This window comes from Lytechinus variegatus, chromosome 15 (genome assembly GCF_018143015.1).
Source record: "Lytechinus variegatus isolate NC3 chromosome 15, Lvar_3.0, whole genome shotgun sequence".
NCBI lineage: Eukaryota > Metazoa > Echinodermata > Echinoidea > Temnopleuroida > Toxopneustidae > Lytechinus > Lytechinus variegatus.
Genome location: NC_054754.1, coordinates 32,917,899 through 32,942,473, shown reverse-complemented (window position 1 = coordinate 32,942,473; position 24,575 = coordinate 32,917,899). Strand labels below are relative to the sequence as shown.

Below are 24,575 nucleotides of genomic sequence, written 5' to 3'. Positions count from 1 at the left end.
TCGTTTCCAAACCTATGTCCCAATTCAAAAACTAAATCAAAGTAATCAATTCTGGGGTTGCTTTCAAATATAGCTGCACAAAATTCAGCAGCTTGCCCCTGCAAACACAAATACAAATTATTGATTCTCTGCCTGGCGGTCCAACCTGCTTTATCGGCATACCGAGAAAATTGTTGAAGAAAAACTTTCCAACTACCATTAATGCCATCATAAATTGGTTTGTCTAAAACAGAAACTTTTTCTTTATTAAACCAAGTGGAAGAGGTCTGCCATTGACTTCTAGAAAACATGTGGTATCCTCCACAGTTTGATCAAAAGTATTTCAAACAACCATATTTCAAAAACATGAAACCCAATTGGACCTATTAACAGAAAATTCTTTGCAAATTTGCTTAGTTCAAAGATTTAAACCAATCACAGTGAAGGAATATAAGTAGAATATAAAATTCCAGGCTAAAAATACCTTCCTGCTAAATTGCATTCAGCGCAGAACAATGTCAAATTCGATGATAATGTGGAATTCCAAGCAGAAATCAAAATTCCTAATCCCACCTTGAGATTTCATAGCAAGACAATATACCGAAGAATATCAAATATAGACTATCCTGATTTCAATTCCTAAAATCAAGCTATCTTTTTTTTTATTATCAAACAAGGAACTTCCTTGGAAAACAGTTGAAAAGAAGTATCCACTTATTTTATTTTGATCCAGAAAACAAAATAATTATTTTAAATTGGAAAGTGTGGTGACTATAAATGTAATTTTATCAAAGGCATAAACAACATTCAGTATCAAACAAACCCTCAGCTCAACTTGTGAAAGAAGACAAGCACAATTCAGCTTGTTTCATTCACTATCAAACTGAGCCACGCCCAAACCAAAAATTTACAAACAGAACACGGCAAAGAGCATGAAAATTCAGCATTCAGAATCACTCAAAAATTACACAAACAATACATGAGAAAGAGACTAGAAAATCAAAGTTCCAAAATCTTGCAATTTTTGAGCAATTTGGGAAATATAACAAAATTGATAGCTGGGATAATCTGGAAACAAATTTGATACAATTATCCCACTAAAATTGGACAGTAAAATTAAAACAAGTTTAAATCCAAAAAACAAATTGCGTATTAAATACAAGGATTGACTTATGCTTTGCAAAATGTCAAAGATACAAATTTATTTGTGGAGTCTCGCTCCCATGCAACCCACAAGCATTCAGAAAAATAATCAGAATATCACTTTAATATCACAAGCAATAACAAATAAAAAGCACAATGTATTTTCGATCTTTTAAACACACTCCAATATCTACCCCCTTCCAAAAATTTATGAAGGAAGCAGAACACTCCTAAAACACACTCCAAATAAACGAAAAGAACGAACTGAAATCTAATGGGATGCCAATTCGCGCAAAGTAAGATTCGCAAGCGCCACTGTGGTAAAATAATATGGGAATATTGGTTATGGGATTACCTGTTGGGAAGGAAGGAAAGGGGGTTAACAGGAGGGAAGTATCAGTGATACTTACCAAGAAAGTGATGGTGCCAGGCACGGTGAAAATAATAACCGAAAGCACGGTGAAAACAAGAACCGAAAACAGGCCAAAGTAACTTGCACGATGTGGTGATATTAATGGGATGTGACGTATTCTTGGTGTAGATGTAGCTTGTAGATATAATGTACTTGTAGCTTGTAGGTATAGCTTTTCGATAAACCTCGAAGAGCGAAAGGGCGAAGCAAAGGTTGTTGTGTTGTTCACAGACGTCCTCGTCTCGCTATGTCGACTCTTCAAGTGATCATAAGATCTCTTGGCTGGCCTGACAATGCAGCTCTGCTGAGTTGTGCACCCAAGCATGGATGAATGCACATGGCTTGGGGTCTATTGTTGTGTGCACACAGCCTCTTTAGTACATGAATCATCTATGTTCCAACCCATCCCACAGTACTATATGTAGGGAGCAGTCGCGCGTGCCCCAGACTGTGGTACATTTTACCACACTAGGATGGGGGGATCGGGTGTCCGGACACTTTATATTTATGAAGCCTTCTTTTTTGTCATTGGATTACACTAAAAATATGACCTCAATAGTTCTTGTAATCATCTTCTATCTTGTTCTCTATAATAAACCCCTCAAAAAAAGTTCTGCAACTCAAGTTTGAGTGCTAATAAATTTCTTAGTGTGCCATCATCATATGAAAAACTGGTAAACTCTATAATTGGAAAGTATGATGGTGGGCCCCAAGTCTGCGCATCTAACAATTTGAGTTAAGATTTAACTTGAATTTCTTCTTATTTCAAACAATCTTTTGGTTAATAATGTTCATTGTATCATTAAGAGTAAGTGTACGAAATTTCTCATTAAAAAATGAAAGAAAATATAGGATCATCTTGAAAAAACCTCAGTCAATTTCAGATTGAAAAAAAAAATGGTACCCCATGTCTGTGCACTCATTCACTTTGCACATGATTCAGGGATTTTGATGACAAAGGCTGCATTTTGAGGCCGTCACATGAAATGCCCTGAATTATTTTTTTAACCATATTGAGTCAGATTTTTTTATGAATACCTGTCTCTGTATTGCATGTGTAAAGTTCGTGCTCATTGCGTATCTTCCTTTACTAGAATCGCGAAGATACGCGGTGCGCAGACTTGGGGGACCGCGCAGACATGGGGGAACTGACCATATGCAAGCTTGAAGTATGATTATTCCTCTTTACGATCATGTATCATTTGTAATGCTAGTGTTATGAAATACACACATGATAAATATGCAGCAATGTAAAAAATGAAATGTTGCAAAATTCGTTACCATGTCATGTTTGAGTTCTGCAACTCAAACTGCAAGTTTGAGTGCTAATAAATTTCTTCATGTGCCATCATCATGTGTTAAAGTGCATATCTTTAGAAAGCATGATTATTCTTCTTTGCAATCATGTGTCATTTGTAATGCTAGTGTTATGAAATACACAGACATGATAATACGCAGCAATGTTAGAAATGAGATGTTGCAAAATGTGTCGTTTCCAATAGCAAATTTCCAATTGTTTCGAGGGTGGACCGAGTGCATTCACTGTCACCTGCATGGTGGAAATTCTATAGAAATGGAGACTCTTGTTAGAAATCAATGCATTTTGCAACATTTCACTTCTGACTTTTCTCAATGTTTAGGGTGACTGCATATTCCATGATTACATAATCACAGCAAATTGCATGTCATTGTAAAGAGGGATAATTCAGCTTTCCAATGACACCAGTTTCATCTTTTATACTTCATTAACCAAAAAGATATCATCCCCCAAAACTGAGTTGCAAAACTTTTTTGAGGGGTTTATTTCCGAACATTTTGGACTGAAAATTGATGAAAGTTTGCCTTTATGTTTTCCTAATGACTTTCAAAAATTGATCGTCCGGACACACAGCAACTGGGTATACCTAGCCAGGAGGCTTCTAGAGAGTAAAAATCATTTACTAACGTAAGGTTACTCTTATTGACCCACACGAAGGAAGCCAAAACCTGAAACTTTCACCCCCAAGATTTCTACTTTCCTTCGACATTACTAGATCTACGCTCTCGTTATTTTTTAACAAGAATTCATCAAAAAAATGAGAAAAATATTGTAAAAAGACGGAAGAGACTTGCCCGATGTTTACGCCACCGTCTTGTTTCCTATTGTTCTTCGCCAACGTTACAGACGCGTGCGTCGGGTAAAAGTGTGTTATGTGATATTGCATTTTCTGTCATTTTAGAGATAAATAAGGTAAAACTTTGATTTTTTCACCTTGTTTTTGCAATCTTGTTCTTTGTAGGATGGGGGGGTCGGGTGTCCGGACACTTAATATTTTTGAAGCTTTCTAGTTCTATTTTGTCTTTGAATTACACTAAAAATATGAATTCAATAGTTGAAATCATCTATTTTGTTCTCTAGAATATTTCCTAACATTTTGTACTAAAAAATGATGAAACTTCACTTGTAAATTCTTCAAAATGAATTTCTAAAATCGACCGTCCGGACACACAACCTTTCCGGACACACAATAACTGGGTATACCGATATTACTCTGTGAAATTGAATTGTGGAAGTCTTACGGTGCGAAATTGTTTCAAAACGCAGTAATATGCACGTTCCGGAATCATAACAGTGTCCGGTAATACAATACGTGGCTATATGGCTGTAAAGTTACGAACAACTTTACGCACAACTGGAACATGTTCTTCGGTCATAACTTAATTTACATAGGGATATCACAAAGAACAAGAAAGGATCACCAGTCGTGCGTAAAGTCGCTCTTAACTTACGAACAGCTTTATGAAAGGGCTCCATGTACCAAACACTTTTCATGAATTCAATCAGTTCTATCAATCAAACACATTATTCTCATGAAATTCACCAAACTTTCACCATAAATACACAATTACCTACAAAATATAAATACTGGTATGTAAAAATTTTGCCGAAATCGTTCTTCCTTTTTACGATATCAGCTTCCAATCGGACCCCTCTTCGCATGTGAAATATTTTCACAAGTTTGAAAAAGCCTAAGATATTGACTATTTTTACCGAACGTGTGTTTTCTGTGGGAAAAGTTGAGAAAACAACAAAATCACGGATGAGCTATTTTGACCAAATTTTATAATTTTGTGGATATTTAGACTTTGAAAATGTGTTTTTGACCATTTTTCATCATCTTTCTATTCAAGCTCTCTTTCATCTTTGGAAGTATGTTTCAAAATTTTGAGCGTATGAAATTATTTTCTGATGCGCGTGTTCGGTAATACAAGGCCCGTCTGCAATACAATCACTCACTATACTATTTTTACAGTCGCAATCACAAGTCTCTTGAATGACCACAGCCAGGGGCGTTATTCTGAAAACCCTGTTACAGCCCACTCATTCAATGAACAAGGTACCTTGTTCTCAGTTACATCTCCATGTGTGGCAAAATAAAGGTTGGTAATTTTGGCTTATTTTCTCTTTTTCTATGGGACAAAAGCTTGATTTTCTTACACTTAGTTTCCAATACAGCTATTCATCATATAACTTGGCTCTTATGTCAATTTGATTCTTTAAATTATTTATTCTTAATTAAAAATAGAGATTGAAAAATGAAATTTTTCTTTCCATATTACTTTTCACCAATAGAGGGCATACAAAAAAATATGCCCAAAATTCAATTTTTTGAGCGCTCTGGTGATTACAAAAATTATTCCCAATTTACTAATGAAAAATAAATTGCAACTGTATGGAAATTAGTAATTTTGGTCACAAAAGTGATATTTTAATGATTTTTGTGCGCTATGAACAGCATTGGCATACCATGTAGTCCTACCTATAGATTCCCCACAGGCAGGATGGTTGCAGTGAACAAGTGTTAGGGCCAAGCATTAAGCTAACATGATTGGTATTCGTGGTAAATGGTTTTACATGTAGCATGATAAACGTGTGGGTCAAGTGGTAACACCACGTCCACACACGGTCATGAAATACACAGTGTACAACACGCAACCCCCATAGGTGGTGTTAGGCAGTAGAGAAAACAAGAATCATTACCTCAAGTGAAGTTTGTGCAGGCTCCACTTCACTACGCTCCACCTACCCGAACTTCAATGACCATGAACTCGATCTGATATTTCGATTGACAAAGGTAGGATTTTATGGGAGGAAAATATAAAATTCATGCAACATCAAAATCTTTAAAAACAAACTAATATTCTTACTTTACACAAAGTTTCACTTCTTTTCCATGCTTCTATCAGTCTCAAAATTGGTGATTTGGAACCAACATGAAGTTCCTCACGCATATAAATAATTCGCTGCCGATTTCCAAACATTGCATGCGCGAGCTCGGACCGGACTCGGTACCTCACGCATATCGCATCCGCATGCGAATTATTTATTTGTGTGATACAGGTGAGACTGCCAGAGGCATTCCACTTGTTTTTCTTATGTTTTGTTTTTTCTGATCCGATTTTTTCCCCACTCGTCAAAAATTGGAGTTCTGAAAAATGTAGAAAAAAGGGGAAAATTAGATCAGATCAGGAATTGAAATAAAAATCTGTTACAGCATTAGTCTCAGGCCCTCTTTGGATCACCGACATGCTTTTTTTCTAAAGACCATCGGCATTGACCAGCAATCAACGTGCTCACTTTTTCTAAAAAATCTTCCCAAAGTTAGCACTAGAATACTATGAAAATATTGTGAGCATTGAGTTCATACTTTTACTTGCAATCATGATACAAAGATTGTTGTATAAATCCACATTCAAGTGTCCAAATAATGTCAATACGAAGAAATTAGACTTATAAGAAAGCCTGGATTTTGAGTGACACTACACAAAACATATGGCGTTGTATGGCTTCCCAAAAGCTGATCCTTTGTGGTGACATACATCAAGGCTCCACATAAACTTTTTTTGGTGGTGGCCCGAAAAATATATAGAAAAACATTAATTAAAAATGAATAAAACAAATTTCTGAAATATTAATTCTGCAGCTACTACCACTATGTTACTTCCACTTTGTACATCTTGTATGTAAATTGTTCTTTCATTGTATATGAAATGATTGAAAGAAAACAAAAGAATTGTATTGTTCCCAGGTATTATATACAATACAATATTATAGCAGGACAAAATCAAAGAAAAATATGCTGCAAAATTAGAACAATGCATAAAAGGGGGAAACAGAAATTGTACATTAAAAAAAAAGAAAACAAAAATTATAAAATAAACAAGTGAAATTCAACAAAGGAAATAAAAGAACCTGAAAATTTAGAGAAAAAAACAAAAGAAAATGAAAGAAAAATGAATAAGACAAAATTAATAAAAAAAATGGGGGAAATTATGATTATTCAGTAGAAACATATTCTTTAATCAGGCATATTCAATGGGAAGGGGTATAAATGGTTTAATCACTAGAAAAAAATGAAAAAAAAATTAAAAAAACGGCAAAATTTATATCTGGAAAAAAAAAACAGTGAGAAAAGTCCTTCCTAGGGACAGTGATTTTCCGCGATCGCGGAAAACGGACGGAATTCACGGAAAAGGCCTTTTGAAACGGAAAGTGGCATTTCAAACGGAAAATCACGGAAAACGTATTTTCCCTCAAAATACACAGAATAGCAACAGAAATTACTCCAAAATAACAACAAAATGAGAATATTAAATGGCCACAAAACCCCAGAAAACACGATCTCACTTCGCTACAATCATGACAATTCACACATCGTGATTGCTCTCGACATCAGCACACTCGATAATACCCCGCGATCGTACTCGGCCGGCCGGGTTGAGCTTCACATCGCTTCAGATCGCTCAACTGCACGGTCGTGTGTTGCTGCCCTCTACGTTTGAAGATGTAACAGCACGATATCGTGGTCTTTAAATCCAAGATGGCGGATTGGCGAAAGTCGTTGACTGATGATAACGATGTCCAAAAAAAACCCAAATTATCGATGAAATTTAATTTCACCGTAAAATAATGCTAATTATGTGAAAGGTGAGGATGTATGCATGCTAAATCAGTTTGAAAAATCATTAAATACACAAGCATAGATCCGATTAGAACGGATTCTATTGTGTTGTTGGTACAGTAGCAGATGGTCAATTCCAGCGTAACGGACATGACGTTCAGACAAATTTTTGTAATTCAAAAGTTTATACAGTAGAATTAGCAGTCTTTTGATAATTGTTACTGAGCTTATCAGACACATTTAAGTATCAGTTACATACACATGAAATTTCAAATTGTTTCATTGAACAGTTGTTGAGATATTGCACTCTTTGTGAGCGTAACGGACATGACACGAAATGGACAAAGCATTTTTACCTCCAATTGCTTATCAAAATTCCTGTGAATTCTTAGATTGCATGCACCTGACATTGGTGTTAGTTTAACCTTAAGATCATGCTCTATCCATAAAATGGTGTTTAACAACAGTTTTGCAGTGCATTCTGTATTCATAGCTCAAAATGTAGCGTAACGGACATGACACACAAAGCGTAACGGACATGACAGTTTCGTCCACTTTTTGTAAGCGAATATAATTATTTTAGTACAAGATAAAGTACAAGTCTAATTGTTTACATGTTAAGGCTAGAGGTTAGAGACACTCATCATAACTGGTAATCTGTAATATCTCCCATTATTTTGCAATTTAAGAGGGGGGCTTTTCATACAATATTTATAAAACAAAAAAATATTTAGAAAAATCTCTTTTACACCATTTAACAACAGATAGAGAGTATTTTCCAGTTACTACCACCCTCTACACCTAATTAAAAGAGAAAAAGTTGATAGTAAAGATTATCTTTTATTCATGGCTTACTATTTGATAATATACACTAGCGTAACGGACATGACACCCTTACGAAGTGAACTTCATTAGCACTTCTTAATTTCAAAGTGAAAGAAATATGAATAATGAATGAAATTATGTAACAGCAAAGTACCTTTACTAACATTCTTAAGAAAAATATGTAGATATTATTGGCAGGTATCATTAATTTCATAGCTATAGCCTACATGATATTTTTATATAGAATACAATGTTTATCGTACCACTACGGCACACTGAGAAGACCAAATCTCATTTTTTGTGAGAAGAAAACAAATGTACTAGACCTGTATAAATCCAAGATGAACATATTATGAAATGTATTTTATGATAAAGAATATGTAGTAGTATTAATGTCAGTTTTAAGATTAAAAAAATGACATTAAAAAGTATTTTAAAATTTAATAGCAGTACCTGGGAACCAATTTTTCATCATCGATTACATGTATGTATGACTTGAAAGGCAATTGGAATGTTTGTAAATTGCTTCTAAAATTATTTTTCATTCAAATTAAATATCATCCTGAGTATAATCATCCTTTCATCAAATCTTGGATGTTCTAAATCTTACGATCTTACTTGCTGACAAATGTGGCTGTATCTAATTTTTTTGCATTGTCCGCGCTGCTTGTGTACAAATGAAGATACATCATTCAAATTGTGATTATGGCTGACCAAAATACTATGATGGCATAATTTATTGATCGCGCCACATTCCTTCCACAGCCCCTTTGCTTTGTGATATTGCAAAGAAGTGCCACTGTAGGTTCATGGATTCATAGAGCTACACCATGTAACACAGATATCTGATTCTGAATACAAACTTGTTTTTTTTTAATGTGACCCCGTGCCATCACTGAAGAAGTAGAGGTTGGTGAAAGTCAGATAGTTTGAAGCAATACCGTACATGTATCATCAATGATCATCATCAATGATCTCATGAATTCACAAGTTGAAGTTTTATCATGCTCCAAACTGTCAGTGCAAACACCTAAGATAATCAATTGTATTGTTCAAACACAAATGATGCAGATTGTGATCTAAGTATGTTGCCAGATCAAGCTGCATCTTTCCTAATATTATGTGGCATACCGTTAATTCTCAGAAAAATATACCAGAACAAGAGCTGAACTTTCATCATTCACTAACTTCTAAAAATTGCTTGAATGACATGCAGATTCTAGGAGATATTACATCCAGCTATCCTCAAGCAATTGAGACTGACCTCAGTCTGTGACACTAAGCCTAATATTTTGTTTTTGTGAATGCTGCCTTTTGTCATATATAAGGCGTCATGTCCGTTACGCAAATTGTCATGTCCGTTACGCCATTTTTATGAAAATGAGAAATGGTAAGGGAAAATGATTGCTACACATGGTAGGGGGTTTAATTCTAACATAGAATCTGAATCTGCAGTACCTTTAGACAGATTTCCTGTAAGCTATGAAAACTTTAAGTGAAAAACGTAACGGACATGACACTGATAATGGTAAAGAAATCACACAAATCTGAAGACAGATTTCTCTAAAATTGATGAATGGCATAAAATTTAACGATAATTTTCTGTTGATTTAAACATTAATCAACTATTCAAAAGTTAAAAGAGACCTCTGGGACCTTGTTTGCTTTTAGTAGAGACAGGAAAGATGAATTGTTTAAAAATAGCCACATTTTTTACATTTTGCAATTTACTATTCTATTTTTTTGATGATGGAAAAAACTATAAAATCTTATCAATATTGCGATTATTCTATTAGAAATTGGTACTTTATAGATTACTTTTTAAGAAAATTTGACTGCTTAAGTGAAATCTGAAACTTCATTTTTTCTCTAAAGTGAACATTTTCCATGGAATTGCCCAGATACAAATTTTGGCCAGAGCGAGTGTATGCGCTTTGATTTTGCTATTCAATGTGTAAACGGAATTGTCACTTTTCCGTGTGTACATCGTCTATGGGGAAACGGAATTTCCGTTTTTTGACGTGCTGAAACGGAATTTGTGATTTTCTGAAACGGAAAAGGCCATTTTTTTAAACGGAAAATCACTGTCCCTACCTTCCCTATATTTGACAAAATGATGGAAAAATTCACATTTCATATCAATGAAATGCCTTCCCAAAGTATTTACTTCCTTAAGAGTGGTTTAAGAAGTCATTTATAAACAAGAAAGGAAAAAGCTGTCTGTTTATTTTTGGCTAGAAACGACACAGCTTTGACAGAAACCAAATATCAAAATACGTACAAATGCACATGTGGGACTGTAATGTACTCACCTATGAGTTTTATGTGTATTAATGCAAACTTGGAAATCTGTCTTTTTGAGTCAAAAGAGAGGTCATAATTCCTCTTTTTAATGCTTGCAAATAATCAGGATTTAGTAATATGGACTGTAGAAGGGCATTTCATTGGTGTAAAATGTGACTTTGACGTAGATTTTCAAAAGATTTCTCAGCACTAACATTTTGTATCGCAGCTCCCTGAGTCTGAATAGTCTGCTAGCGCACAGCTAGCTGCAGTGGTTTCATGCATGCAAGCTCACACATGCCAGATGGCCGGCACAGCCGCCTGAATATATACTGTTTGCTGTAGTAGTGGTAGGCCTCCATACTGTCATGACTTTGAAATCTTTGTGTGTAGATTAACAAAAAGGGCGCATGATGAATTGGCTTGCAATTTCAATTGCAGAAAGTTGATAAATGCGCGCAAAATCGGGAGAAAAATTGCGCTACTTTGAAAATTATTGGTGGCCCGATTCAGGCCACCAATAATTTTCAAAGTAGCGCAATTAACTTAACATTTTTTCAATAATGGTTGCCCAAGGTGATTTCTGGTGGTCCCGGGCCACCGCTAATGTCGAGCCTTGCATACATGTACGCCCTTAGATGACAAAGGCGATAAGGTCTATGTACATAAGCCTCAGGCTTAGATCTGTAATCTAGATCCAATTCGTGAACACTTACCATATTGCCATTAATTGACAAGACGAAGTGCTAGGCTAGACTATACATGTAGGGCTAGCCTAGGCTACCGACAGTGCATTAATATGCTAGTATCTCAAATCTGGACCTGTCTAATGCCATGGACCATGATAGACCAAAAGCGTTGGTCTCTGTTTTATTGGTTGCTCTGGTGAACTCTGTTGGCTCCACTTGCAGTCACACACATGACTAGGCCTAATGCTTAACTGTATGGCAAGTTCCCCCATGTCTGCGCCGTCCCCCTTGTCTGCGCGCACGCGTATCTTCGCGATTCTAGTAAAAGAAGATATGCAACAAACACAGAGTTTACACATGCAATACAAAGACATTCATTAAAAAATCCATTTGAATAATTAATTTTTGGCATTCCATGTGACCGCCTTAAAATGCAGCCTTTCTCATCAAAATTCCTGAATCGTGTGCAAAGTGAATGGGTAAGCAGACATGGGGTGCCATTTTTTTTTTCAATCTTTAAAGGGGAAGTTCACCCTGAAGAAAACTTTCTTGTAAAAATAGCAGAAAAAATAGTAAAAAATATTGGTGAAGGTTTGAGGAAAATCCGTTAAAAAGTAAGAAAGTTATTAGAGTTCAAAGTTTTGGATTTGTGACGTCATAAACGAGCAGCTGTCCCATGTGTTATGTAATATAAAATGCATAAATTTCAAATTTTGTATGGTTCCTGATGACTTAATTTTGTTTTCTTTTCATGATCGGGTGTGAATCGATTTGTCTATTGATATACAAAAGTTACAGTGAAAACCATTTTCAATTTTCTGAGAAAATGACAATTCATTGATTTTTTACCATTCGCTATGTAGGAATGCTGCTTGCATATGACGTCACAAATCAAATAATTTAAGTTCTAATAACTTTTTAATTATTTGATGAATTTTTCTCAAACCTTCGGCAATATTTTTCATTAATTTTCTGCTATTTTTACAATAAACTTTTTGTCAGGGTGAACTTCCCCTTTAAATGACTGCCCAAGGTTTTTTCTAAAAAAATCCTAAAGTCCTAAAAAGGGGGTGCAAATGAACAAATTTAATATTGTCACATTTGTTCCTCACTGATATCTATGTGCACAGAATCTGAGTCGTCGATCTAAACATGGAATTGTAATCTCCTCAATTTTCTGTAGAAATGATAAAAAACCTTGGTAAAACTGAAATATGATTTTGCAAATGTGATGCTTTCAAAATTAGGTGGTCGATAAGGGGTAGGTCCAACCATACTGCCTGTGTGGGGAAATAAGGTTGGCTATGTTTGGCTTATTTTCTCTTGTTCTTGGGGACAAATGTTTGATTTTTTTACACTGTCAGGTTCATGTACAGGTATTCATCATATAACTTGGCTCTTCAGTAAATTTGATTATTTCACTGAATTAAAAATAGTGATTGAAAAAATACAATTTTTTTTGCAATTTTACTTTTGAAATAGGCTAGCGAAAAAAATGACAATACTAATTTCAAGTTTATTTTTATCCCTTTCAAAATCTTAGGAAACTTGTTAAGAATCAGAGGGTAAGATGTCTCAGTACACCCGGAAAGACCCTCCCTGGAGTCATGTTGGCGTTGCAGGTGCTGGGCTGAGTAAGTTGTTTTTAAAGACTTCTAATACTTGTAGTGGCCACCTTACCTTACCTTTGCAAAAATTCGTATTGTTTGTGTTTATATTTAAGGAATCATGTGTCTAGTAGTTGTAACTCTCGTCTTTCAATCTGAAGGACAGGGGATCAATTCTAAGCCATTGCATGTTTTCCTTCAGCAAAAAAAATTACATTGTGCTGCACTCAAAGCAGGTGAGATTAATGGGTACCTGGTAGGAATTCATTCCCTGAAATGCAATGTGCATAACAGGTTCTCTGCTAAAGCCAGGTTAATTATGCTGCACTACTGTATAGCGCTTGGATACTTCTGAGTGTTCAGCACTATATAAACAAGTGTGCTGATTATTATTGCTGATAAAAATATAATTGCCTGCCCTTATACAATTTCTTGATTGTCGTAAGTCATTTTTTTTGGAGGTTTGATGTTACCAGTATCTTCTATGGAGAAAATTTATGCCCCTGTACTGATACATAGCTTTGGCAGTTAGAATACTCTTTTTCAAATGGGCGGTTTTTTTACTTTGTTGATATCAGATCAGACTATTATGCAGCAGAACCAGTCATTATTAGGTGCCCAGCCTGGTGTAGTAGGTACCCCTACCACTGTCTATGGTCAATCTATGGTGAGCAGTGCTGGGTTAGCAGGAGCTACAACAGCATACCCTACTCCACAGCAAACCATGCAACAAAGACAAAGCATTGCCATACAACAGGTAAGTCATTTATTTGTTCAGACCTACAAGGTCCAAATGGTTTAATTGAATACTTTACATTAATTAACAAGAATTTGAACGTGAACTATGCTGGATATAAAAGAAAAAAATTAATCTTTCTCTTAGTATCCCCACTTCTTAACAATTTCTCTTTATTTCTTCCTCCTCTCCATAGATTCATCTGTCCATGCCTGGACTCTTAATACCCTCTTTTTTTCTCTCTTATCTCCATCCCCCCCCCCCACCTCCTAATGACTAAAAGCAAATACCTGAAGCAAAATTAATTGAACAATTTAGTATAATAACTTATTTTAAAGTAAAATTGTGTAAGAAAGATGTTCTGATCCTTGCTCTTCGTGTATCAATGCCCCAAGGTCAACATTCTGTCCTGAGGCATGCATGTTCTTGGTTTATTCACACAACACCACAAGGTATACAAGCAGTCTTCGGAGTGTTTCGAGGAAAGTTTAGTCTTCGATTTTCAGAAAGACGTTATAAACTACTGCTAACCCTTGCATCTGATTGTGAAGAGCAAATTAGTTGGTGGAAATCACTGACAAAACTCCCCATTAAATACACCCCTGAACTCGAATCGTTAGTGTTTGGCTAGAATTGAGCTAAGCTGCGAGTGGTAGAATGCAGCATACATTGTACAAGTACATTCAATGTCATTGTCATGTATATTGGTTTGCGCTTGCAGGCCTGATAGTGACAAAGCTCAGACGTTGAGTCCAGTAGCGAGTTTATAACATCGAGGTTAGAATATGTGTGAAGAAACAAAAGCAATGCATTATTTAAGCCTAACTGAAAATGCATAGATTACTATGAAATCTTAAAATATTTGTATCACAAGTTGAACCCACTATACATGTATGACAGTATGGCAGTCTTACTAATACTGGTTGACCATACCATCTTAGTTACTACCACAGACATGCCAACTGTCCCCTTTTTAGAGTATTTGTTCCTCTTTTTTGCTATGAATACACCAATACTTGGTACTTTTTTTGTATTATTTGTTACTTTTTTTTTTTCAATTTCTGATCATGGAGTATATATATTATACACAGTGCATGACACTAGCAACAGTCCCAGACCGGTAAAAATCACTGTCAGGCCAGTAACTTGTTGCATGAAAACAACAAGTATATTCTTGTTTGAAGGTTTGCATGGTGGCATGTACAATTGCTGATGTGGTTTACGGTACACCATGTGGAGTGTTATAGAAGCAGTGGAAAGAAGAAGAGAAGGAAGTGGATAGGCGAGAAAGTGGAGATTTGAGAATAGAGTATTCTTTCTTGAGAATAGTCCTGAAAAAGACTGTAAACCAGAAGGAATGTTGAGTGAGAACAGCTTGAGTAGTAGAGCTGATGAGGAGATGCTGGCTTGCGTCGGCGAGTAGAGATGCTGAGTAGTAGAGAGACTCTACGTTTCGGACAGGTTGACTGTCCGAAACGTCGAGTCTCTCTACTACTCATCATCTCTACTCGCCGACGCAAGCCAGCATCTCCTCATCAGCTCTACTACTCAAGCTGTTCTCACTCAACATTCCTTCTGGTTTACAGTCTTTTTCAGGACTATTCTCAAGAAAGAATACTCTATTCTCAAATCTCCACTTTCTCGCCTATCCACTTCCTTCTCTTCTTCTATCCACTGCTTCTATAACACTCCACATGGTGTACCGTAAACCACATCAGCAAAAGTATATTCTTGCATACGAGCACATGTTTAAAAGGGTGAATTATCAAGTTTTCAAGTTGAGTCATTTCACATGTTTTTTTTCACCCGTGGCACTACAATAGGGTGGTGATTTTTACGTTTCACAAATTTTTAAAAATCCTCTCTTTTTTGTCAAATTTTTTTTTTTCTTTCTAAGAATAATTTTGTTTATCGTAGAAGGTTGGCAGGTCTGTTCCATGTAAAAGTGTCTATTGGCCAATCAAGTGTCTAGTGGCCAATCAAGTGTCTAGTGGCCAATCAAAGTAAATGTTTCCATTGTATTTAGCATATTGTTTAACCATGTCACCCCTAATGCTATTTGTTCTTTTATTTTATTCTGTTATTTATTATATCACTGCTAAACAGAATGTGAAAGGGTACATGTATGTAGGAATCGGCGCATACTAGTGGTTGGGGAATCGGTTGGTGAGTCCGTCCGTTATTAATCTATTGAGATCAGACTACTTCATTCTCATATGTGCCCAATGCTCATGAGACTAGATACACTTATTAGTAATACTTTGTCATGGGATTGATATATGGTTTTGAATCAGGGAATGTTCATTGAGGTTGCTATGATAATTCTATTTGAACTCAAAATAATCATTTGTATCTATATTCTATTTTGATTTAGCAACAAGCAGCTGCCCAGAACGCTGCAGCGGTAGCAGCAGGGTCTCAGGGAGGTGGTACCCCTCAGCTAACAGTTAGTTACCCAACAACAAGAGCCACACAAGGAGGACAACCTCGTCAGAGAGTCTTTACTGGAACAGTCACTAAGCTCCATGATACATTTGGTTTTGTGGATGAAGATGTTTTCTTTCAAACAAAGTGAGTCAAGAAAAAGCTTGAATCAACCCATTTCATAGTGGAGCTGAATGATCAGTTTTAAAATGCTTCCAGGGATTGAGCAAATGTGTCACTGAAATTATCTGTTTTTCGTCCTCAAAATTATATCCATGGGCTTAGATCAAAAATATTGTTCTGCGCATGCTTGGTTGCTCAGCAAGTGATAAGCAATGATCTGCTGTGAGTTTCACTCACCTGCTTGCTCAAGCCAGCATATACTGACCCCTTTCTGTCCCACGGGAAGGAGTTCATGATAACCCTTGTGTTATTTTAGACGCTAATGCTTTAATTAACGGCCGTTTACTAAGCATAATTAAGTTCGACAGCCAATTACAGCGTGTTGTTTAGCGTTCATTGTCTTTTTTTGGTTCTATTGATGTATTTGTTTTGTTTAAGCATTATTTTCATTCCTTCGACTTTACTCCAATGTGTGCATGTGGAAGAGCTTTTAATGCTATTTTCAGATTTGACAGTGCCTAACACGTTTTTATCACATATTTATTTCAACAGCACTGTAAAAGGATCCATGCCCAAGATTGGTGAGCGGGTATTGGTTGAAGCTACCTATAATGCCAGCATGCCGTTTAAATGGAATGCTACTCGTATACAACTCTTGAATAGTCCTATTGAGCAACAGGTTGCTCAGGCGCCACCACCACAACAGCAGCAACACCATGCTGCCATGAAGATGCAACAACTTAAGGTTGGTGGAAATTCCCAGCAGAAAACTTACAAACAACTTAATGAAACAGTCATATGCCTTGACAAAAACTCTTATTAATATTTTCTTTTGCATCACTTGTAGCATTAGAGGAATGGTGTAAAATATGAAACAGAAGAATGCATTGGAATTTACTGGGGAAAAAACACATAATTTTCATTTAATACAAAACCCAAGTGATTTTGCTTTAAAATGGTTCTGATTGATTTGATGTAATTTTCCCTTCTCACTATCCCCTTGTATCCTGATTTGTTATCACAGCAAATGCAACAACAACAGCAATCAAGTCGCATTGAAAATGTTTCTCAGCAATTTAAAATGCTAAAGGTAAGAAAAGTAAATGTATTTAGTTGTTTCGAACAGAAATGTGACATGTTTTTATCTTCCTTCTGCAGTCCTTGTAAACGCGATAACATCAGTTTCACTTAACCTAGGCTCATATAATTTGATGTGTATGATACTAGCATGGATCCAAAAAGCCTAATGATTTTGAGGTCAAAGGTCAAGGTCACAGTGATATGTTTTCATCTTATCCTTCTACAGTCCTTGTAAACTTGATAACTTTAGTTTAAAGGGGAATGAAACCTTTGGAACAAATAGGCTTGTGTAGAAACAGAAAAATCAAAGAATAAGAATAAAGAAAATTTGAGAAAAATCAGACAAATAATGAGAAAGTTATGAGCATTTGAATATTGCAATCACTAATGCTATGGAGATCCTCCCATTGGCAATGCGACAAGGACGTGTGATGTCACTGATGAACAACTTTCCCGTTGGACTATAAAATACCCTCAAAATGTCTCTTTTTTGTTTTTTCTTATGATGATACAAACTCTCTATCCATGATGTATTCTAAAAAATATGTATTACATGCCCTCATGTAGAAAGAACACATGATCTATGGATAGATGTGATAAAAGAGGCAATTCAAGTGAAATATATACTAAAGTAATGGGAGAGTTGTTCACAAGTGACATCACACATCTTTGTCGCATTGCCAATTTGATATGTCCATAGCATTAGTGATCGCAATATTCAAATGCTCATAACTTTCTCATTATTTGTCCGATTTTTGTCAAACTTTTGTTGATCTGTTTCTTTGATTTTTCTGTTTTCACACAAGCTATCTTGTTCCAATGGTTTCATTCTCCTTTAACTTAACCCAGGCTCATATAATTTTGTGTTTATAATACTAGCATGGCAATACTAGCAAAAAAAAGTAGTAAATGTTTCTTTCTTCAACCAGATTGCATGTCAATGAATTCATAGATGTGACACTAGATACAACATGTCTACAACATAGAAGAGACCCTCCTGTAATAGAGTTAGGTATAATTGTAATTATATTTTGTTTCTGTTTCCTCCTGAAATATTAAGCAAAGTCAGCAGCCCCTCTTGAAAACCCCACAGGGAGGGAACATGATGCCCACACACAATCAACAACCCCCACCCCCAGGCCTCCTGGGCAACCCACCCCCATTGCTACAGCAACCTCCCCAGGGAGTGGTTCAACAACCAGCTTTGCTACAGGGAAACACTCAGGCAATGCAGAATCTAGCTGGTAAGTACACTTAACAGGACTATAATGTAACTTGTAGCAGATTGTTGATCTCTAATTTCTGAATCCCATTTTCATGTATAATCTTTCTACTGTGCTAATAGTGCTTTGAAAGTATTTTGAGAAAAAATTGCTCTGAAACATGTTTTTATATTTGTCATTTTGGGGGCAATGTTTTGAAACAGACTCTATCAAAATTTATAACAGGAGTACGTACTCAGCTTGAATGCCTCTTCAATGGAATATATATTTGCCTGGACTTTAACAGCTGGTTGTAATATGAATATATTGACTGCTCCCTCACTTATGTAGATTTTTTTTCAAGAGTGAATATCACCCCTGCAATACATGTTCTATGAAATGCTTAATTTGTTGGAGTAGTTTTGGACTGAATTGGCACCTCATTTTTGGCTAGTAGTCACAAAATTCAAGTTTTCAGTAGGTTTGGGTGATTTAAGTTCTGTAAATTGGGATGACTTTGGACACAACAGAAAAATAGTAGGGGAGACCGGGGTTAGTTGGAACATTTTTGACAAAAATGGCTGTAAAGTCCAAATAGATTTTATTCGAGAAACAATCAATATATCAGTTTGAAGCATATATATCTAAGGGCTTCAAATGTACCCCATAAATTTTTTAACTCTATTATGGTTACTGAAAAAATCCACCTTGAACAAGACCATCGCAAACGTTCCAACTTACCCCCATATCGGGGTAAGTTGGAACACTAAATGGTCAATTAAGAATTATATTAAAACTGTAATATTACATGGTTTTAGCCTATTTGCTTTATCTTATTCAAATTCAAAATATTAAAGTGTGGATTCGTTGAATTTTATGTTTTCTATTATACAGCCACTCATGCAATCAGACTGTGTAGTAGAATTCTGCATATTTGGGTGTGTTTGAGTTTATATACGTAATTAAGTGTACTATCAGCAATTTCATGTACTTCTGCACCAAATTTATAAGACAACAATTAATTGTTTATATTTTTTCATAATTGATTATGCAAATGAGCATATAAAATTCTCTCTAAATTTTTTTTTTTATGTTTTTGCCTTTACTCTATTTATTAATGCTAGTAGAATGCTAATTTTTGGTGAGAGTATCAATTTTCACATTTATAACAAATATCCACCAAAAAATGCAAAAAATATATTTTATGTATTTTTTGTTTTTATTATTTGTATTTTTTTTTTAACCTTTCTTTTTTCCAATAGACTTTGTCGGGAGTCTTTTGTGATCATAAATAGCATAAAATGAATCTATTTGAACCAGCAAAAGTAAAAAAATAATCATACATTTATGACTTTTGGTTGAAAAACACAATTTGCATTAACCTCGAACATGGAATCACGTTTTTGAACAATTTTGGGTTCGAACATGCACGTACAATTTGGTGCATAATTCTGAAACCGTGCACACAGGCATCAAAAATTTGGTCTCACATGATGCACAAGATTTGAGAGTAAAAAGTCTGCAAGCAGTGTAGTAAAAATATTTAGTGCGACGGCGTAATGACAAAATTTTTCGAGGGGGGGCTCAAATTGACACCCCCCCCCCCATTTTGATAAGGGTAAATATTTCATTAGGTGCCTACAATAGGCCTTAAATGCACACTCAGACCTAACTGATAAACAAAACAAGCATGGTATACAATACATGTTCAAAAGAGTGTGAAATACTTTGTTTTTTTTCTCATATCCAAAGTTTTATTCATAATTATGTTTGGGGTAAGTTAGAACATGTTCCAACTAGCCCCATCAATTTTGTTCCAACTAACCCCGGAGGCCGATTTGACGTTTATAAGCTTACAGCGCAAAAAAGGGACATCACCATGGCATATTAATAACCTAATTTTGTAGCTTGGTATAAGTGTCTATTATACCCCCAAACTGGCCAACTTGATCTATAAACTTCTCTGAAATACATGTAATCAAACATTTCTGAACAAGAAAAAAATTACTCAGAAGGTCAAAAAACAAAAATTTGTTTCTAACTTCACCAGACTTGTTGCTCATGTATTGTCTGAAATATGTTGGATGGCTGTTGATAATGACAATAAATTGAGGGCAGTATTGCAGAAATTTATTTAAAGACATTAAAGAAAATTACAGTGTTTAAACTTACCCTACATGTATGTTCCAACTAACCCGGTCTCCGCTATTGTATCATTTAATAATAGTAATAATAGTTACATTAATATAGCACTTAGAAACCAACATATCAAGTGCTATATGAATGTAACTGTTTTTATTTGTGAATGATACTTGTTTTCTGTTGTGTCCAAAATCACCTCTGTTTATGTTTTTTAAAGAATTTCATAGATTTCATTAATCAATTCTGATTGGTAAAATAATAACCCAAGCTTGAAATGGAAAAAAAATGAGACAATAATTTGAGCTATAAAATACCAGATATTGTCAATTTTAAGAATTGAATAGGTTGTATTTCAATCATTTTCTTTTCTCTTGCAGGTTCTAATTTATAGCACTCAATAGCATGCTGTCGTAATTTTGAGATTAGAGTACTTTGTTTTATACAAATAGCCCTTTTTGGAAAGGAAACCCTGATTGTAAAACATCTCCATTCCTTGATATTCAAATTGATTAGTATACCAATGTGGCTTGGCATCCAATCAAACCCATTTGAATTGTAACTACCATGGAACAGCTTCATGCATTTCATGAAAGTTAACTACACACACACACTTACACTACAGGGAAAAAGAAACTTGGCATGATTTTGCGGGATGCGCATTTTCCCGTTAGGCACTTTTTGATCAAAACACGATGCAATCTCGAAGCAATCACGATGCAATCCCGTTATTTTTAGGCCACTTCAAAATGGATAACGGGATTTTCAACCCGCAAGATCGATATTTCAACACGCTATCAACCCGATAGAAAATCCTTAATTCCCGATAGACAGCGGGCCACTGCTAGCGCGCGCATCAAACGCGTCCCCCGATAGAAATCCATGTGCGCAGCTCTTGACCGAGTGACCCAGTTATAGTTATAGTTACGTCTTTGGCTTAAAGGACGAGTAGATTCTCTTTCCAATGTTTATTTACGGTGCTAGCTCCATGATTTATTTTCCAGTGTTTGTTACCAATGACTTCTTCCGTTTAAAGGACGATTAGATAATCCTTTTTTATCTTTCATTTTTATCTTTTCTGTAATTTTATAAAACTTTAATCAGGTACGTATTTCATTCAAACAACGAGTATTTTCATCATTTTCTGTTCATTACGTGTTTTTTTTTAATTTCATCATGTCTTTTATAAAAGATTCGCTTTCCATCATTTACTGTTCATTGTTGTTGTTTTTAATCAGTAATAATTCGTTCATTTAAAGGACGAGTAGATTTGCTAACCATCATTTTGTGTTCATCAATTCTGTTTTTTTTGTATTTCATCATCACACTTTCCGCCATTTCCTGTTCATAAATTCTGTATTTCTTATTTTATCAGTTAGTCGTTCATTTAAAGAACGAGTAGATTTGCTTACCATCGTTTTTCTGTTCATTCTTTTTTTCCCATTTAATCGGTCACGACTCATTCAAGGACGAGTATAATTCAGTTTTGAGTTTTATTATGGAGTTATGAAATAGAGATTGTAACAGAATTAATCGTAGTTATAGAAATTTGAATAAAAACACAACCTTGAGATACGAAATCCATATTAAGAATGGAACGGAGATGACTATATTTGCTAACCATCATTTTTTTGTTCATCAATTCTTTGTTGTTATTTTCATCACTTATGACTTTTAATCAAAGAAGATTTACTTTCCATAATTCCATTATTTTCTGTTCATTAATTTGTTTTTATTATTTTATCAGTTACGTCTGCATACGTCGTTCATCTAAAGGACAAGTGAGATTCGTCTCCCATAATTTTCTGTTCGTCAGTTATGTGTATTTTTTTTAATTTCATCACTTACGTCTTTTATTCGAGGAAGATTTGCTTTCCATCATTTTCTGTTCAATGTTTTTTTTAATCCGTAATACGTCGTTCATTTAAAGGACGAGAAGATTTGCTAACCATCATTTTCTGTTCATCAATTCTGTTTTTTTTTTATTTCATCACTTACGTCTTTTGTTAAAAGATTCGCTTTCCGCCATTTTCTGTTCATAAATTCTGTATTTCTTATTTTATCAGTTACGTCGTTCATTTAAAGAGCGAGTAGATTTGCTTGCCGTAATTTTTCTGTTCATTGTTGTTGTTTTTAATCAGTAATAATTCGTTCATTTAAAGGACGAGTAGATTTGCTAACCATCATTTTGTGTTCATCAATTCTGTTTATTTTTTTCATCATCACACTTTCCGCCATTTCCTGTTCATAAATTCTATATTTCTTATTTTATCAGTTAGTCGTTCATTTAAAGAGCGAGTAGATTTGCTTGCCGTCATTTTTCTGTTCATTCTCTTTTTTTTTCATTTAATCGGTTACAACGTTCATTTAAGTGGAGGTGCCGTGGCCGAGTGGTCTAAGGCGCCTGGCTGTACATGTAAAGTCCGGGGTTCGATCCCCGGCCGCGGCACCTATGCCCGTGAGCAAGGCATTTAATCTACAATGCTCTTTTATCCTGCTTTCAAATAAATGGAAGTGCTTTATGCATTGTTGGTATTAGGTGTGCACTTGTTTTTAAAAAAAATAAAAAAAAAATTAAAGGACGAGTATTATTCAGTTTTGAGTTTTATTTATGGAGTTATGAAAAAGAGATTTAGAATCAAGTTATTGTAACGGAATTAAACATATAGTTATACTTAAATAAAAAACAACCTTTGAGATACGAAATCCATATTAAGAATGGAACAGAGATGACTATCTTTGCTAACCATCATGTTTTTGTTAATCAATTCTGTGTTATTTTCATCACTTACGACTTTTAATCAAAGAAGATTCACTTTCCATAATTCCATTATTTTCTGTTCATTAATTCTGTATTTTTTATTTTATCAGTTACGTCTGTAATACGTCGTTCATCTAAAGGACAAGTGAGATTCGTCTCCCATAATTTTCTGTTCGTCAATTATGTGGTTTTTTTTTATTTCATCACTTTTACGTCTTTTATTCGAGGAAGATTTGCTTTCCATCATTGTTCGTTGTTTTTTTAATCCGTAATACGTCGTTCATTTACAGGACGAGAAGATTTGCTCACAATCATTTTCTGTTCATCAATTCTGTTTTTTTTTATTTCATCACTTACGTCTTTTGTTAAAAGATCCGCTTTCCGCCATTTTCTCTTCATAAATTCTGTATTTCTTATTTTATCAGTTACGTCGTTCATTTAAAGAGCGAGTAGATTTGCTTGCCATCATTTTTCTGTTCATGCTTTTTTTTTCATTTAATCGGTTACGACGTTCATTCAAAGGACGAGTATTATTCAGTTTTGAGTTTTTATCTATGGAGTTATGAATTAGAGATTTAGAATCAAGTTATTGTAACGGAATTAATCATATAGTTATAGAATAACTTAAATAAAAAACACAACCTTTGAGATACGAAATCTATTAAGAATTGAACAGAGATGACTATATTGGCTAACCATCATTTTTTGTTTATCAATTCTGCATGTGTTTATTTTCATCACTAACGACTTTTAATCAAAGAAGATTCACTCTCAATCATTTTTCTGTTCAATTCTGTATTTTTATTTTATCAGTTACATCGTTCATTGCAAGAACAAATTTACTCCCTTTCCATCATTTTTTTAGTCCCCAAAATTATGTTTTTTAATTGTTTCATCAATTACGTCTTTTATTCATAGAAACGCTTTCCATCATTTTTCTGTTCAACAATTCTGTATTTTTATTTTATCAGTTACATCGTTCATTCCAAGAACCAATAGATCCCCTTTCCATCATTTTTCTCTTCATCAATTGTTTTTTCATCAGTTACGTCAAAGAACGAATAGATTCGCTTTCCATCATTTTTCTGTTCGTCAGCAACTCTTTTTTTATATTTAATCAGTTACTTTGTTTATCTGAAGGAGGGATGGATTCGCATTTTCTGTTCATCAATTCTGTTTTTTAATCACTTGTATCCATGGTTCATTCAAAGAACGAGTAGTTTTATTTTC

General features: G+C 34.9%; 1 protein-coding gene across 2 annotated transcripts in view; it reads left to right on the top strand.

Moving 5' to 3' along the window:
• LOC121428559 (cell division cycle and apoptosis regulator protein 1-like) overlaps window positions 1-24,575 on the top strand; it is a 61,521-nt gene that overhangs the window by 6,211 nt on the left and 30,735 nt on the right. For both annotated transcript variants that reach the window (XM_041625266.1, XM_041625267.1), the window contains exons 2-7: window positions 12,817-12,907; window positions 13,459-13,637; window positions 15,991-16,187; window positions 16,716-16,908; window positions 17,188-17,253; window positions 18,304-18,487. In XM_041625266.1, coding sequence (XP_041481200.1) covers window positions 12,844-12,907; window positions 13,459-13,637; window positions 15,991-16,187; window positions 16,716-16,908; window positions 17,188-17,253; window positions 18,304-18,487 — 883 coding nt within the window. In that variant the 5' untranslated portion in view covers window positions 12,817-12,843. The remainder of the gene's footprint in view (window positions 1-12,816; window positions 12,908-13,458; window positions 13,638-15,990; window positions 16,188-16,715; window positions 16,909-17,187; window positions 17,254-18,303; window positions 18,488-24,575) is intronic.